Genomic DNA, 13,718 nt, shown 5'->3' with positions numbered 1-13,718 from the left:
GTGAGAAGTACCAGGTGAAGAAAAATGCAACTCTTGACTTCTGGCCAAGATGGAGGCATAGGTAGACACACTGTGCCTCCTCGTACAACCAAAAGAAGGACAACAACAAATTTAAAATAAAAAACAACCAGAACTGACAGAAAATTGAAGTGTATGGAAGTCCGACAACCAAAGAGTTAAGAAGAAACATTCATCCAGACAGTAGGAGGGGCAGAGATGGGCAGTCGGGTGGAGAGGACTTGTAGTAAGGTAGGGCTGGTGGGCCAGGCAGTCCTACATTTGCATGCAGATAAACTGTCAGGAACAACTAGGGAGTGAGACAGACCTCGCAACCCAGAATTCCAGACAGGGAAATAAAGCCTCAAACCTCTCACTGAAAACACTTGTGGGGACTGAGGTGTCAGCGGGAGAAACTCCCAGCCTCACAGGAGAGTTTGTTGGAGAGACCCACAGGGTCTTAGAACGTACAAAAAACCACCCAACTGGGAATCAGCACCAGAAGTGCCCAATTTGCTTGTGAGAAGTGAGGGAAGTGACGGAAAACTGGCAGAGAGTGAAACAAGTGCCATTGTCCCCTCTCAGACTCCTCCCCTACCTACAGCATCACAACACAGCGACTGGGTTGACCCGCCCTGGTCAACCCAGGTAAATACCTAAGACTCCACCCCTTATGCTAGCAGGCATGCTGAAACAAAAAAATGGCCCAAATGAAAGATCAGATCTAAGCGCGAGAAAAAAATACAACTAAGTGACTAAGAGACAGCCAGCCTATCAGATGCACAGTTCAAAGCACTGGTGATGAAGATGCTTGAAGAATTGATTGAATATGGTTGCAAATTAGATGAAAAAAATGATGGCTATGCTAAGTGAAATAAAGGAAAATGTACAGGGAACCAATAGTGACGGGAAGGAAACTGGGACTCAAATCAACGGTGTAGACCAGAAGGAAGAAAGAGACATTCAGCCAGAACAGAATGAAGAAACAAGAATTCAAAAAAAAAAAAAAAAATGAGGAGGTGCTTAGGAACCTCCAGGACATCTTTAAACATTCCAACATCCGAATCATAGGGGTACCAGAAGAAGAGGAAAAGCAACAAGTGGAAAGTTATTTGAACAAATAATAAAGGAGAACTTCTCCAATCTGGCAAAGGAAATAGACTTTCAGGAAGCCCAGGAAGCTCAGAGTCCCAAAGAAGTTGGACCAAAGGAGGAACACCCCAAGGCACATCATAATTAAGTTATCCAAGATTAAAGATAAGGAGAGAAGGAGCAAGAGAAAAGAAGAGAGTTACCTACAAAGGAGTTCCCATAGGCTGTCAGCTGATTTCTCAAAAGAAACCTCACAGGCAAGAAGGGTCTAGAAAGAAGTATCCCAAGTCATGAAAGGCAAGGAAGGACCTACAACCAAGATTACTCTATCCAGCAAAGCTATCATCTAGAATGGAAGGGCAGAAAAAGTGCTTCCCAGATAAGGTCAAGTTAAAGGAGTTCATCATCACCAAGCCCTTATTATATGAAATGTTAAAAGGACTTATCTAAGAAAAAGAAGATAAAAAATATGAACAATAAAATGACAACAAACAATTATTAACAACCGAACCTAAAACAAAAGCAAACTAAACAAATAACTAGAACAGGAACAGAACCACAGAAATGGAGATCCCATGGAGGGTTATCAGCAGGGGAGTGGGTGGGAAGAGAGGGGGAAAGGTGCAGAGAGTAAGTAGCATAAATGGTAGATAGAAGATAGACAGGGGGAGGTTAAGAATAGTATAGGAAATGTGGAAGTCAAAGAACTTATATGTACAATCCATAGACATGAACTAAAGGGGGGAATGCAGGTGGGAGGGGGTGTGCAGGGCAGAGGGGAATAAAGGGGGAAAATGGCCAACTGTGATAGCATAATCAATAAAATATATTTTTTAAAAAATGCAACTCTCAAACTCTGTTACCTGCATGACAGTGACCTAAAGTGCCTGTCAATGACCCCCCTCCTGTTTGAAAGCCATTCTTTAATATTCTATCCTGAAACCTGTGATCTCTCCCTTTCCCCACCAGGCTTCCCAGCAAGGCCGTTGATCTGAAGAGGAATTTCATCTCTAACCTTTGTCCCCAGGCATGTCAGCTCACATGGGCAACCCAGCATCTCCCAGCATTGACCCAGGAACACTTCTTTCCCCAAACAAACCAACAACCTCCCCTATCATCCCCCACTCTGTGCTTTCACTGATTACACATTGGTGGCTTCTGCCAAGTTCTACCTGTAACTGACTTCCTCTCTCAAGTCAGATGTTTGGCTGTTCCATCCCCTGCAACAGGAGTCATGCCAGTTGGACACACTCTCCTTCCTGAGCCTCTGGTAGCCAGCACGGAGCCCTGAACATAGATATTGAGACCCTGAGCCTGAGGGTTTGTGGCTGTGTTTCAACTGTGTCACTCAAGGTGGGCCTACCCCAAAAATGATCTCATTCCTCCTGGCCTTCCTACTCCTGGCAGTGACCACAGTGGCCACTCCCAGAGCTGACAGTCAATGTCTGGCATGTGGGAAGCATGCCTTGGACGTGGAGAGCCAGCGGAAGCTGCTTCTCCACCTGGCCAAGAGAAGCATCTTGGACAAGCTGCACCTCAGCCAGCGCCCAACGCTGAGCCGGCCAGTGTCCAGAGCTGCTCTGAGGACAGTGCTGCAGCGCCTCCCTGGGCCCCCACAGGGGGTGCTTCCGGAGGCTCACAGGGGACAGGAATATGAGATCATCAGCTTTGCTGAGACAGGTGGGTTCCTGATCTGCAGATCTTCCTCAAAATCTGACCTATCAAGAAAAGGAACAGTTGTCTTCCCCAACCTAACCCCTGATTTTCTCCCCCAAACCATCCAAATTCTTTTCTCCCAGGACCTATAATCTCCTAATCCAGGGTTCCCACCCCCCTGCCCCATCTCTCTCTCTTGTAGTTAAACCATGACCAATGGGCAACTGGAAAGTGGGTAAATTTCACTTCTTTTGAGACATTGTATCCATCACCTTTAGCTCATCTCTCTAAAGGCCTCACAAACTTCCCCAGGCTGTGGTGTGCCCATCCACTCCCCCAGCCTGGACCCAGAAACTGTAAGCTGGGGATTCTGTCTTTCCTGTGGCCCAGGATCCAGCCTCTCCATCCTCACCATCTTCCCTTCTCCAGATCCCTCGCTTGGGTAAAAGGGCAAAAGGAAAAATACCAGGACTATAATACCTCTCCATTCCACCCCTGCCCTCCTGCCTTGATACCTCAGTCACCCACATCTGAACAGGATCAAAATGAGACATAGAAAGGTAGATAGAAGATAGAAGAGAAGAGAGAGTTACTTCCATAGAGGGGAGAGAAGTTGGAGAATTAGTCGGCAGACGGAGGGAAAAATCAAGAATTTGGCGACAGTACCTAAACACAGAACACAGAGTGATCTGTCTGGCCTCTGAGCTTTCTACAAGTGCTTTCTTAGGTCTGGAAGGCCCTTCCCTTCCTGGCCCATTTTCCATGGTCAGCACTTCAAGACCTAGCACCCCTGTCCTCAGAAAAACCCACCCTGACCTCAGGGTTAGGTGCTCCCTCCTTGGTGGCCCCCACACTCTTACATTGAACCTGAACTCTCTGTGTGAAATTGCCTACTTCCAGGTTTTCTATAAAGCCTGTCTCCCAACAGGATATCAACCCCTTGAGGTGAGGAACTGTCATTTATTCCTTATGTTATCGTCAGAGGCTAGTGCATAGTAGAAATAACTTAGACAATGTTTACTGTACTGTTTTCTAAGCCTTTTACATATACTAATTCCCTGAGATCCTCACAACAGTTCAGTGAGGCAAGTACTATTGTTATCCCCATTTTAGAGGTGATGAAACTGAGGCAAGAAGTTGAGTAACTTGCCCAAGGTCTCGTGACTGGTAAGTGGTGCAGCCAGCCATGGCTCTGGAATCCATGGCCTTGAGCACAGCATCACTCTGCCTCTCCCAAACATAGTAGATACCCAGCAAACATTGGTTGTGTTAAACAGCCAAATTACACAGTAGGTCAGCTTGACCACAGCTTAGAGTCCCAGTGATGGATAAGAACTTATTCTAGTTCAAGATGTGTTTAATCTGTCCATGATTAAGAATACAACTCTAGAGCCAGATAGCTTGGGCTCAAATTCTTGGTCAGACACTTACTACTGCATGACTTGGGTTGTTAATAGTTTTCTCCTGTGTAAAATGGGGATAATTAAAGGGCAGCTGAGATAATTAAATGAACTAATACAAGTAGTATACTTAGAAAGCTAAGGTGGGAGGAAACAGGAAATAGAAGGCTCCGTTCCTGCCCATGAGGGGTTTTGCTGCTGCTGCTGCTGCTGCTGCTAAAAATAAATGAATTTAGAATATAAGGCAGGATGAAATAAATGTTACATGGGGTCACAAGAGCTTGCTGGACCAGGAGTGACTCTCTGGGACCTGGTCAGAAATACATTGCAAATGGGCTGCCATTGTAGAGCAGATTTTTATTTTTATTTTTTTATTTTTAGGGAGGGAAGGAAGGGAGGGGGAGAGAGAGAGAGAGACAGAGACAGAGAGAGAGAGACAGAGAGAGAGAAACATCAATGTGCGGTTGCTGGGGGTTATGGCCTGCAACCCAGGAATGTACCCTGGCTGGGAATCGAACCTGGGACACTTTGGTTCCCAGCCCACACTCAATCCACTAAGCTACGCCAGCCAGGGCTGTAGAGCAGATTTTACTTCAATCAGTAGAGAATGGTAAATGACATCTTAAATGAAGGGGGAAAACATGGTTAAAAGTCTGAAGAAGTAGACTGCGTTTGGAGTTGAAAAGTAGTTTGGAGTGTCTTAGCATTGGTGGACAGATGGCCATGAACCATGTATGAGTCCCTTGAACACTGAAATCCTGGCTGCTTTGGGGTTTTTTTTCACCTTTGAATCCCTGACACTTAACCTAGTTTCAGGCACATTGCGACAATAATGATGGTTACCAGGTATTAAGTGTATCTGGCTCATCTCATATAATTCTCACAACCACCCTATAAAGTAGACTTTAGTATTCCCAACTTATGAATGCAAAAACTGAGATTCAAAAATGATCATTTACATGGCCAAGGTCATACAGCTTGCAAGGGGCAGAATTCAAGCAATTCTCTCTGACTTCAAAGTCTGTATACTTTCCACATATTTGCTAATCAATGAATGACTACAATGTTCAGGCCAGAGGGGCCCTGATGAGATAAGGTTTGAAGGTGAGAATGACCGATGCCTGCATTTCACCTTTCACATTTAAGTATTTTAGCTTGAAGTTTTCATTTCAATCTAAGTTATCTACACCATAATGTGAAAGAAAGACCTGAAAATTATTCTTGCCAGAGGCATGAAGACAGAGAGTTTGGGGCTCTGGGGAAACTAGGATAGGGGTCTTCAGTGGTTATCCTGGAACTCGCTCATCCTGGCTCATGAGGGCTGATTGTAAACATGTCCCAACTCTGCATCCGGTGACATCACATTGATAGTCTGAAATCAGTCATGGTGAAAGAATTTATACCACAGAAATTGGCAGATACCATAGATTACGGGCATTTCCCCCCCTCTAAAACCCAGTTGTTAAATATTTACCAGCATACCATTCATTGCCTATGACCTAAAAATATAAGTTAACTGCCTCCCACACACCCAATATGCAATGCTGAGACAGGGCCAGGATAACTGTACTGGATATTCCTGTTCAAAATGGGAGATGGGGAAATGGGAGGCACAGAGCAGTCACTGATCCATGAAAATTCTAATATAGCCAGGTACATATCTCAGTCTATCCCAAATCCATAATTCCCTTGGTTAGGGTCTGCTTCTGCTCCCTGATAGGTTTTTCCTCTCCTCTTAAGGACAGCCCACCACTGCTTTCCAGCCCTGGCTAGTGTAGCTCAGTGGATTGAGCGCGGGCTGCGAACCAAGGTATTGTAGGTTCGATTCCCAGTCAGGGTACATGCTTGGGTTGCAGAACATGACCCCCGGCAGCCGCACATTGATGTTTCTCTCTCTCTCTATCTCCCTCCCTTCCCTCTCTAAAAAAATAAATAAAATCTTTATTTAAAAAAAAAAAAAGGACAGCCCACCACTGCTTTCCTTGACTTCTAGAGCCACTCACTCAGCCCTTGGCTCAACTTTCTGCAATGTCTTCTGTTTTAAATAAGCAATGACCTGTGTTTGTGGCTGAGTAGTTTTCTCAGCCTTCTTCCTGTCCAAAGAAGTTGGGGGCCCAGAGGCCTCTTTTCATTCTGAATTGTCTCTGTCCCTTTAGTCCAAACTGTACTGCTTTCACTAGTAAAACTTTTTAAAACTTTATGGACCTTCTAGCCCTGGCTGGCATAGCTCAGTAGATTGAGCTTGGGCTGCGAACCAAAGTGTCACAGGTTCGATTCCCAGTCAGGTTACATGCCTGGGTTGCAGGCCATGACCCCTAGCAACCACACATTGATGTTTCTCTCTCTCTCTCTTTCTCCCTCCCTTCCCTCTCTAAAAATAAATAAATAAAATCTTTAAAAAAACTTTATGGACCTTCTTACATAAATTATAGTCTACTCAATTAGACAAAAGGCAATCCACTCTGTCAAGACAGACCTCTACTTAGGTTACAAATCAGGGCATTGTGGGAAACAACTGTTAAGATTCTTAGAAGCCCTTTTGTCTTGTTCAGTGGATCTATAGAACATCATCTTGGGTTTTAGATCTTAACAAAGATGTTAGATTTTAGTAAAGGGTCTTATGGCTGACCTTTATTTGTTTTGATCTTCATACCAAGACCATGTTTTACTGGCAGTGCCCTGGATTTGATTTTTGCCCTTAGACCATTTCTTACTTGAAGAACATTTTGCCAGACAGACGAGGAATGAAAAAGTATTTTATTGTTCAATCTAGCAAGTCTTGTTTAAAATATTGCATCCAAATTCTGCTGGAAAATTAGACAGTTCTTATAATAAGGCAGCTAAAATAAGCCAAATGACACTTTCTACATTCTGCCTGGAAATATCTTCAGCTAAATTCACAACTTTGTTAGATATCATTTCTAGCTTCCAAGTTACCAGAGCCGATAGCCAGTACATAACACAGTTCCCCCTTCTCTGGCTTCCAAAAGCAATTTTCTGGGTGCTCTTCTTACCTTTACTAACAGTCTCCTCACCATCCTTACAACCTCTGCCTGCCACCCACTCCCAAAGCTAATACTACATATTTTAGGTCTTTATTACGGAACACCTTACTTCTGATGCTAGTTTCTGTTTTAGTTATCTGTTAATATTACAAACCAGCCCAAATATAGAGGCTTAAAAGAAAAAGCTCAATATTTCTCATGATTTCGTGGTTTGACTGGGCTTATCTGGGTGGTTCTGCTCCATGTGGCCTAGCCGAGGTTGCTCATGTATTTGCATTCAGCCAGGAGCTCAGATGGGGCTAGAACATCTAAGATGGCCTCTGATCCTCCAAAGTCTCTCTCTACACGGCTTCTCATCACTCAGTATCTCTTCCAAGTTTCTCTGAAGCATGGTTGTTGTCTTCCAAAACAATGAAGTCTCAGTGTGTACTTATCAAGCTTCTGCTTGCACTGTGCTTGCCTATGTCTCTTTGGCCAAATCAAGTCACATGGCCAAGCCCAGAGTTAATATGGGAAGAAATTGCACAAAGCCATGAATATTGGGAGCTGTTGTTCATTGGGAGCCAACAATGTAATAGTCTACCACAACCCTTGCCGATCATGTGTCTGCTTGCCATGACTAGGGTGACTCAAGAGGTCCTAACAGTAAGGTGTTTAGTGACCTAGCAAGAAAAGATTAGTTGGGCCAATCAGACTCTTCTAGGACTTTGGAATTGGGACACTGGAAGATTAGTTCACTTAGCTAGGAGGAGGTGAGTAAAAGGTTCTATAGATTTAGGACCTGGGCCACCATTTTTCGAGCTTAGGAAGCTGACCGAGAGGCAGAAGTATATTGACAGAGAGAAAAGAATGAAGTAAACTTACATAGAGACTGAGATGAGAGAGATCGTGTTGGCTCTGAGAGCTGTCAAGAGCAGCTTTATTCTTGACTTTCCAACTCACGTGAAGCTTAGTTGAACTTTATTTTCTGCCCTTTTATATCCATGAAAGTTTCAGTGGCATTTCCACAGTAAAGCACTCTTTACTTGATAGAGGGAAAAAAAAAGCTAGCTAAGGCCAAATCATAATGGGAATAAGACTGCTTCCTAAAAGAGTTTGGACTTTATTCACCAATAAGGTTTTTGAGATGATGAATTTCATAATCTAGCCAAGTTTTTGGAAAATAACTCTAGTGTCAATGTAAAATAAGAATTAAAGAAATGAAATACCATTCACTCAGAAAAATGTATTGAGTGTAGACTAGGTGTTTAGTACTAAGTGAACCAGGCAATGGTGCACCATACCAGCACAATCTCTACCTTCATGTAGTTTATATTCTAGCTGGTTTGGGGTGGGGGAGGAGAGGAGGGAAGGAGAGACACGTAACAAGCAAATAAAAAACAAAGATTTTTATAGAGAGTGATAGTGGCTACAAATATAATTAAGCAAGATGATGTTTCAGAGAGATGGGGATGGAATTGAAGGCTGCCTCAGACAGGCTAGTTGGTGAAGCCTCCCTGAAAAGGAGACATTTGAGCTGAATGCCAAAAAGGAGCCAGTCATTAAACGGTCTTGGAAAGACATTCCGGGCAGGGGAAATAGCAAGTTCAAAGGCTATGAAGTGGGTCCATGTTTGGTGAGTTCAAGGAACAGAAAAAAAGCTGTAGGTTGAATATAGTCACAAAATGTCACAATGTCTAATCACATAAGTTTTCTATGTTAAGGGATTTCTATTGTATTCAAATAGTCAATGAGAAGACTAAAAGATTTTAAGCTGAGGTTAAGCTGACCACATTTATGTAATAAAAAGATAATTCTGGCTGATATGTGGAGAATGGTTTGGAGGGCAAGAGTAAACCACTTAGGAAGCTGTTAACATAGTTCAAGAAAAATATGATTCTGAGTTGAACTAATGCAGTGATTTTCAACTGATGTGCTGCAAAAATTTTTTAAAACATGCAACATCTGACTATTTAGTCAGGGGCACTGACCTTTTTCCCTTAGATTGTCTAATTTAAAAAATGACAACAGCCAACACAACAACAGTCATCCAGTGTCAATGAATCAAAATTAGAACTATTTTTTGGTCAGATCAGCCAAAAATATCTTTTTTGGTGTGTCAGTAATTAGTTTATGCGTCCCATGAGATGAAAAAGGTTGAAAATCACTGAACTAAGGTATAGTAAAGGAGATGGAATAAGTGAAATTATATTATAAATTGGAGGTAGCAATACAGATCTTGCAGCTAATTTCCAAGTAGAGGATGATAGCAATCAACGTTTTGGCTTAAGCAATGCATTTATAGGGAAAGGGAAGATTGAAGAAGGACCAGGTTTGGGAAGATAAAACTAGAGTTCCTCTTTGAACATGAAAAATTTGAGATATCATTGGATAACCAAGTGGATTATCAAATCAGTAGGTGGATATAAAAGCCTGAGGCTTGGGGAGGGGGCAGGACCAGGGAGGGATATGTAGATGAAACTTAAAGCCATGGGAATTGCTCAGACCATTCTGAGACAGGGTGCAGATACAGAAGAGAAAGAGAAGGGAGGTTTGGACCTCCAAAACATAGAGGTCAGGCAGAGAAAGAGGAGTTGTCAGCAAAAGAGACATAGATGGAGTGACCAGTGTCACAAAAGCCAGGAGGGAAAGAAAAAAAAACATGTCAAGAAGGAGGGAATAGTTAAGTGTGTCAAACACTGCTTATAGGTCAAGTAAGATGAGTATAAAGAGATGGAACCATTGGACTCAGCAACACGGTAGGTGTTGGTGAACCTGACAAAAGTAATTTCAGTGGAGTGGAGAATATATAAACCCAACTAAAGGGTTGCAATAGGGCAGGCGAGGGATGCAGAGGGGAACCGGGGCAATAGTAAGTAATAGGGGTAGGGAGAAATGCGTACACATTAGAACCATTGTAGTGAGGGACTGGTCATGGTAAGTGAGAGAGGTGACCATAGGGTTTCTAGAGATGACAAGGAAGGCAGTGGTGCCACCAATTCTAGGAATAAAAAGAGAATTCTATAAGAAAGAAAATAAGGATTTCCATTTTGGACAAACTGAATATAATGTTTGGGCAGGACATTCATGTGTCCTGAAACTTGGTGACTCCCAAATCTCTATTTCCAGTTCAGAGGTACAAAATGGTCTGGACTGGACATACAGATTTGGGAATCACCAGAATAAAAATTGTTTTAACTGACCATGTGTGTGGGTAAGAGCTCCTCTCAGTGTAAAAGGAAAACTTTGGAGAACTCTTGCATTAAAATGATGGTCAGGAAAAGAAAAGCCAGCAAAGAAAATCAAGGCAGAATCGTAAGAGAGTTGTGTAATGGATGCCAAGAGAGAAAAGATTTTCAAGAAGGAAAGGGTGGTTAACAATGCTAACAATGCAGTCAAGAATGAACACAGTGTTCAAGCATGCTGAGCACAGAGAGGTAGCTGATCAAATTGACACTCTGAAGTCCACAATGACCGAGGCTTCTTATGTCCACAGGCCTCTCCAATATCAACCATACTCGTCTTGATTTCCACTTCTCTGATAGAGGTGCTGGTAGTGTGGAGATCCTGCAGGCTAGCCTCGTGTTCTTTGTGCAGCTTCCACCCAATACCACCTGGACTTTGAAGGTGAGGGTCTTTGTGCTAGGCCCACGTGATGCCAACCTCACCTTGGCCACTCAGCATCTGCTGGAGGTAGATGCCAGTGGCTGGCACCAGCTCCTCCTGGGACCTGAAGCTCAGGCTGCCTGCAGCCAAGGACACCTGACCCTGGAACTTGTACTTGAAGGCCAGGTAGCCCAGAGCTCAGTTGTCCTGGGTGGGGCTGCCCGTAGACCTTTTGTGACAGCCCGGGTGAGAGTTGGGGGCAAACACCGGGTTCGACGACATGGCATCGATTGCCAGGGTGGGTCCAGGATGTGCTGTCGACAAGAGTTCTTTGTGGACTTCCGTGAGATTGGCTGGCATGACTGGATCATTCAGCCTGAGGGCTATACAATGAACTTCTGCACAGGGCAGTGCCCAGTGCATGTGGCAGGCATGCCTGGCATTGCTGCCTCCTTTCACACAGCAGTGCTCAATCTTCTCAAGGCCAACACAGCTACAGGCACCACTGGAGGGGGCTCATGCTGCGTGCCCACAGCCTGGCGCCCTCTGTCTCTGCTCTACTATGATAGGGACAGCAACATCATCAAGACTGATATACCTGACATGGTGGTAGAGGCCTGTGGGTGCAGTTAGTCCATGGGCAGCCCAAGGTGGGGTAGACAAATATACCCCACAGAGGTGCCCTTCCTCAAGAAGAGGGACAGATTCCATTACTGCCTCTGTCCAGAAAGTGCACTACCTCTTCTTGGGCAACCTATGGAAATTATCCCAACTGTTACTTGAAGAGATCTTCATCTACAGAGAGTCACCGTACCATCTTCACAACCACCAGTCTCTCTCCTAGAACATGGTCTGTCCAGCAAGCCCCACGTGCTCAACCACCATCCCAGAGACTCTGATCAACCTCCAACCATGAGCAATGCAATCTTGTTCCAAGGCAGACTTCCCTAGCCCACTCTTAATCCACCCCAAAATGCACTGTGCCTCCCTGCCCTGTCCACTCAATGGCCTCCACTCTGGATAAGTTGACCCAGCCTCTTCTCTTGATTTTCTGGATCTCCAGAGAGACCCCCCGCTTGGTTTCACTAAAGATTAGATCACTACTCTCTAAAATGAGACTCATTCCTCTCTGTGTCTTGAGCCCCTTTACTTCTTGCTTGCCCAGTTGTGCTGCTAAGGCTCTCTTAGCATACCCACATCCATTCTTTGTCCTTCTCTTCCCTGTTCTATGCCCTTGTAGGCTAATTCACTTGAGTTCCTTTGGGCCCTGCTTCCTGCTGAGTTTGACTAAGGGGAGACACAGGCAAGAATTCAGGGTCTTTGTTATCCCTGCTCCCTCAGCCTAAGTGCCAGGGTTCTGTGTGACTGGCTATGACCACATCCCTACAGTTCCTGTCTGGCTCCCTTCTTCCACAGCTCTAGCTCTGCTCGGATTCTGATGTCACTGCTTCCACACTAGAGGCTTATAATGGCTCTCCACTCTTGCCAGTCCCTAGATATTTCGGCATCCCTTCACCCTGCCCATACCTCTGTAAAGAAGTCCTTCATTAAGTCTTCTCAGTGGTGCAAACACAGATAGCTGAGTGGGTCTTCTGTCCCCTACCAGGACCCTGACTGACATGCCAGAGGACACACAGCCTGCCCTCCCTGCCATTTCTGCTCTCTCCTCACACAAGTTCCCTGGGGCTGAGCTACTGTGTCTATCCCATACTTCATGCTGCTTCCTTCCCCAGGCTGTCTGCCCTTCTTTATTAGGCCCCCTCCATCCTCTCAGAATCATCTTTGCTGGTCTCAAGGCTAATAAAGACCTGAGTTTTACCTGCTTCTCTCCTTGTCCTGCACTCACTCCAAGACCTAAGACAGATCGCTGCTCAATGGGCAAGTAGGCTGATGACTTGTGGGCATACACATGATGAAAGGCAGAGAATAGCTCAGAGACGGCTGCCTTCCTTTCACCAGCCCCCGGGGCTCCATCCGGGAGTCCTACTCGGAAGTTGGAGCTGGCTGAGGGCCACCAGAGTGGGGCAGGGGACAAAAAAGGAAGGCCTGGAGTGAAAAGAGGGAGGCATTTGCTCTGACTGGGTTCTCCTTAAACCAGTGATTTTCAAGCTGTGTGCCACAAGAATTTTTAAAGCATGAAGGAACACTGACCTCTTTTCCCTTAGATTGTCAAATAAAAAAATGACAATAGCCAACCCACAACAACTGTCTGGTGTGTATGCCCTGTACTGGGCCATAAATACATAGGTCATATAATGGAGTTGCATCTTATGGGTCATGTCACATAATAAGGTTGTGTCTTGGTAGCAGAAATCCCTCTGTACGAGTATAGACACCTGATTTTTAAAAAAATCATGTTGGAGCAAACAAAGGAGGTAATTACTAATATTTTTTAATCAATCAAAATTATACCTATTTTATGTCAGATTGGCAAAAAATATGACTCTTGGCATGCAGCAGAATTTTAGTGATTAGTTAGTGCATGCCATGAGATGAACAAGGTTGAAAATCGCTGCTCTAGACCTTTGCCCTCTTCCTCCACCATCTCTTCACTTTAGTTGGACAGCACTGAACCATGGGGTCAATATTGTCTGTAGCCCAAGGCCGAGTGTTTGCAAAACCCATGTGTCCTTTGGATTACGTGATGTCTGTGTTTGCTCAGCTTATAATCCCCTTCTGCCAGGGTCTGAGTGCCCTGGAACAGGAACCCTAGGGGAGAAAGTCTGAAAGGGACACCCTGGGGGACTGCAGGTCTGAGCTGCAGCGCTTCCTTCCGGGGCAAACTCCATGGAAGTCATCCCACCTCTGACCTGAGATCTTTATCTAAGGAGAGACTAAGGAAATCTTCCGGTACCTCTTCCCCACCCCACATCCCTCCCAGATCTAACTTCACTCCCACCCACTACAACTTCAGTGACCAGGGCCAAGACTAAGGTGAGGTGAAGTGAGGCACTTGCCTTAGGGGCAAAACTTTGAGGGAATG

General features: G+C 44.7%; 1 protein-coding gene across 1 annotated transcript; it reads left to right on the top strand.

Annotated features, from left to right (window-relative positions):
* Positions 1 to 2,237: 2,237 nt before the first annotated feature.
* Positions 2,238 to 12,556, top strand: INHBC (inhibin subunit beta C). The gene is made up of 2 exons (XM_028533319.2): positions 2,238 to 2,769; positions 10,626 to 12,556. The coding sequence occupies exons 1-2, from the start codon at positions 2,460 to 2,462 to the stop codon at positions 11,366 to 11,368; spliced, it is 1,053 nt and encodes a 350-aa protein (XP_028389120.1). The 5' UTR covers positions 2,238 to 2,459; the 3' UTR covers positions 11,369 to 12,556.
* The last annotated feature ends 1,162 nt before the right edge of the window (positions 12,557 to 13,718 follow it).

Source organism: Phyllostomus discolor, chromosome 2 (genome assembly GCF_004126475.2).
Source record: "Phyllostomus discolor isolate MPI-MPIP mPhyDis1 chromosome 2, mPhyDis1.pri.v3, whole genome shotgun sequence".
In the NCBI taxonomy this organism is placed as follows: Eukaryota; Metazoa; Chordata; class Mammalia; order Chiroptera; family Phyllostomidae; genus Phyllostomus; species Phyllostomus discolor.
Note: the sequence above shows the minus strand (reverse complement) of the source record. Positions and strands in the feature narration are given on the sequence as shown.

Bases quoted from the DNA above. Each gene is read 5' to 3' on its own strand.
- INHBC (XM_028533319.2), top strand. From the start codon at position 2,460: ATGATCTCATTCCTCCTGGCCTTCCTACTCCTGGCAGTGACCACAGTG. The intron at 2,770-10,625 runs GTGGGTTCCTGA...TTATGTCCACAG, and splicing joins CATCAGCTTTGCTGAGACAG to GCCTCTCCAATATCAACCAT.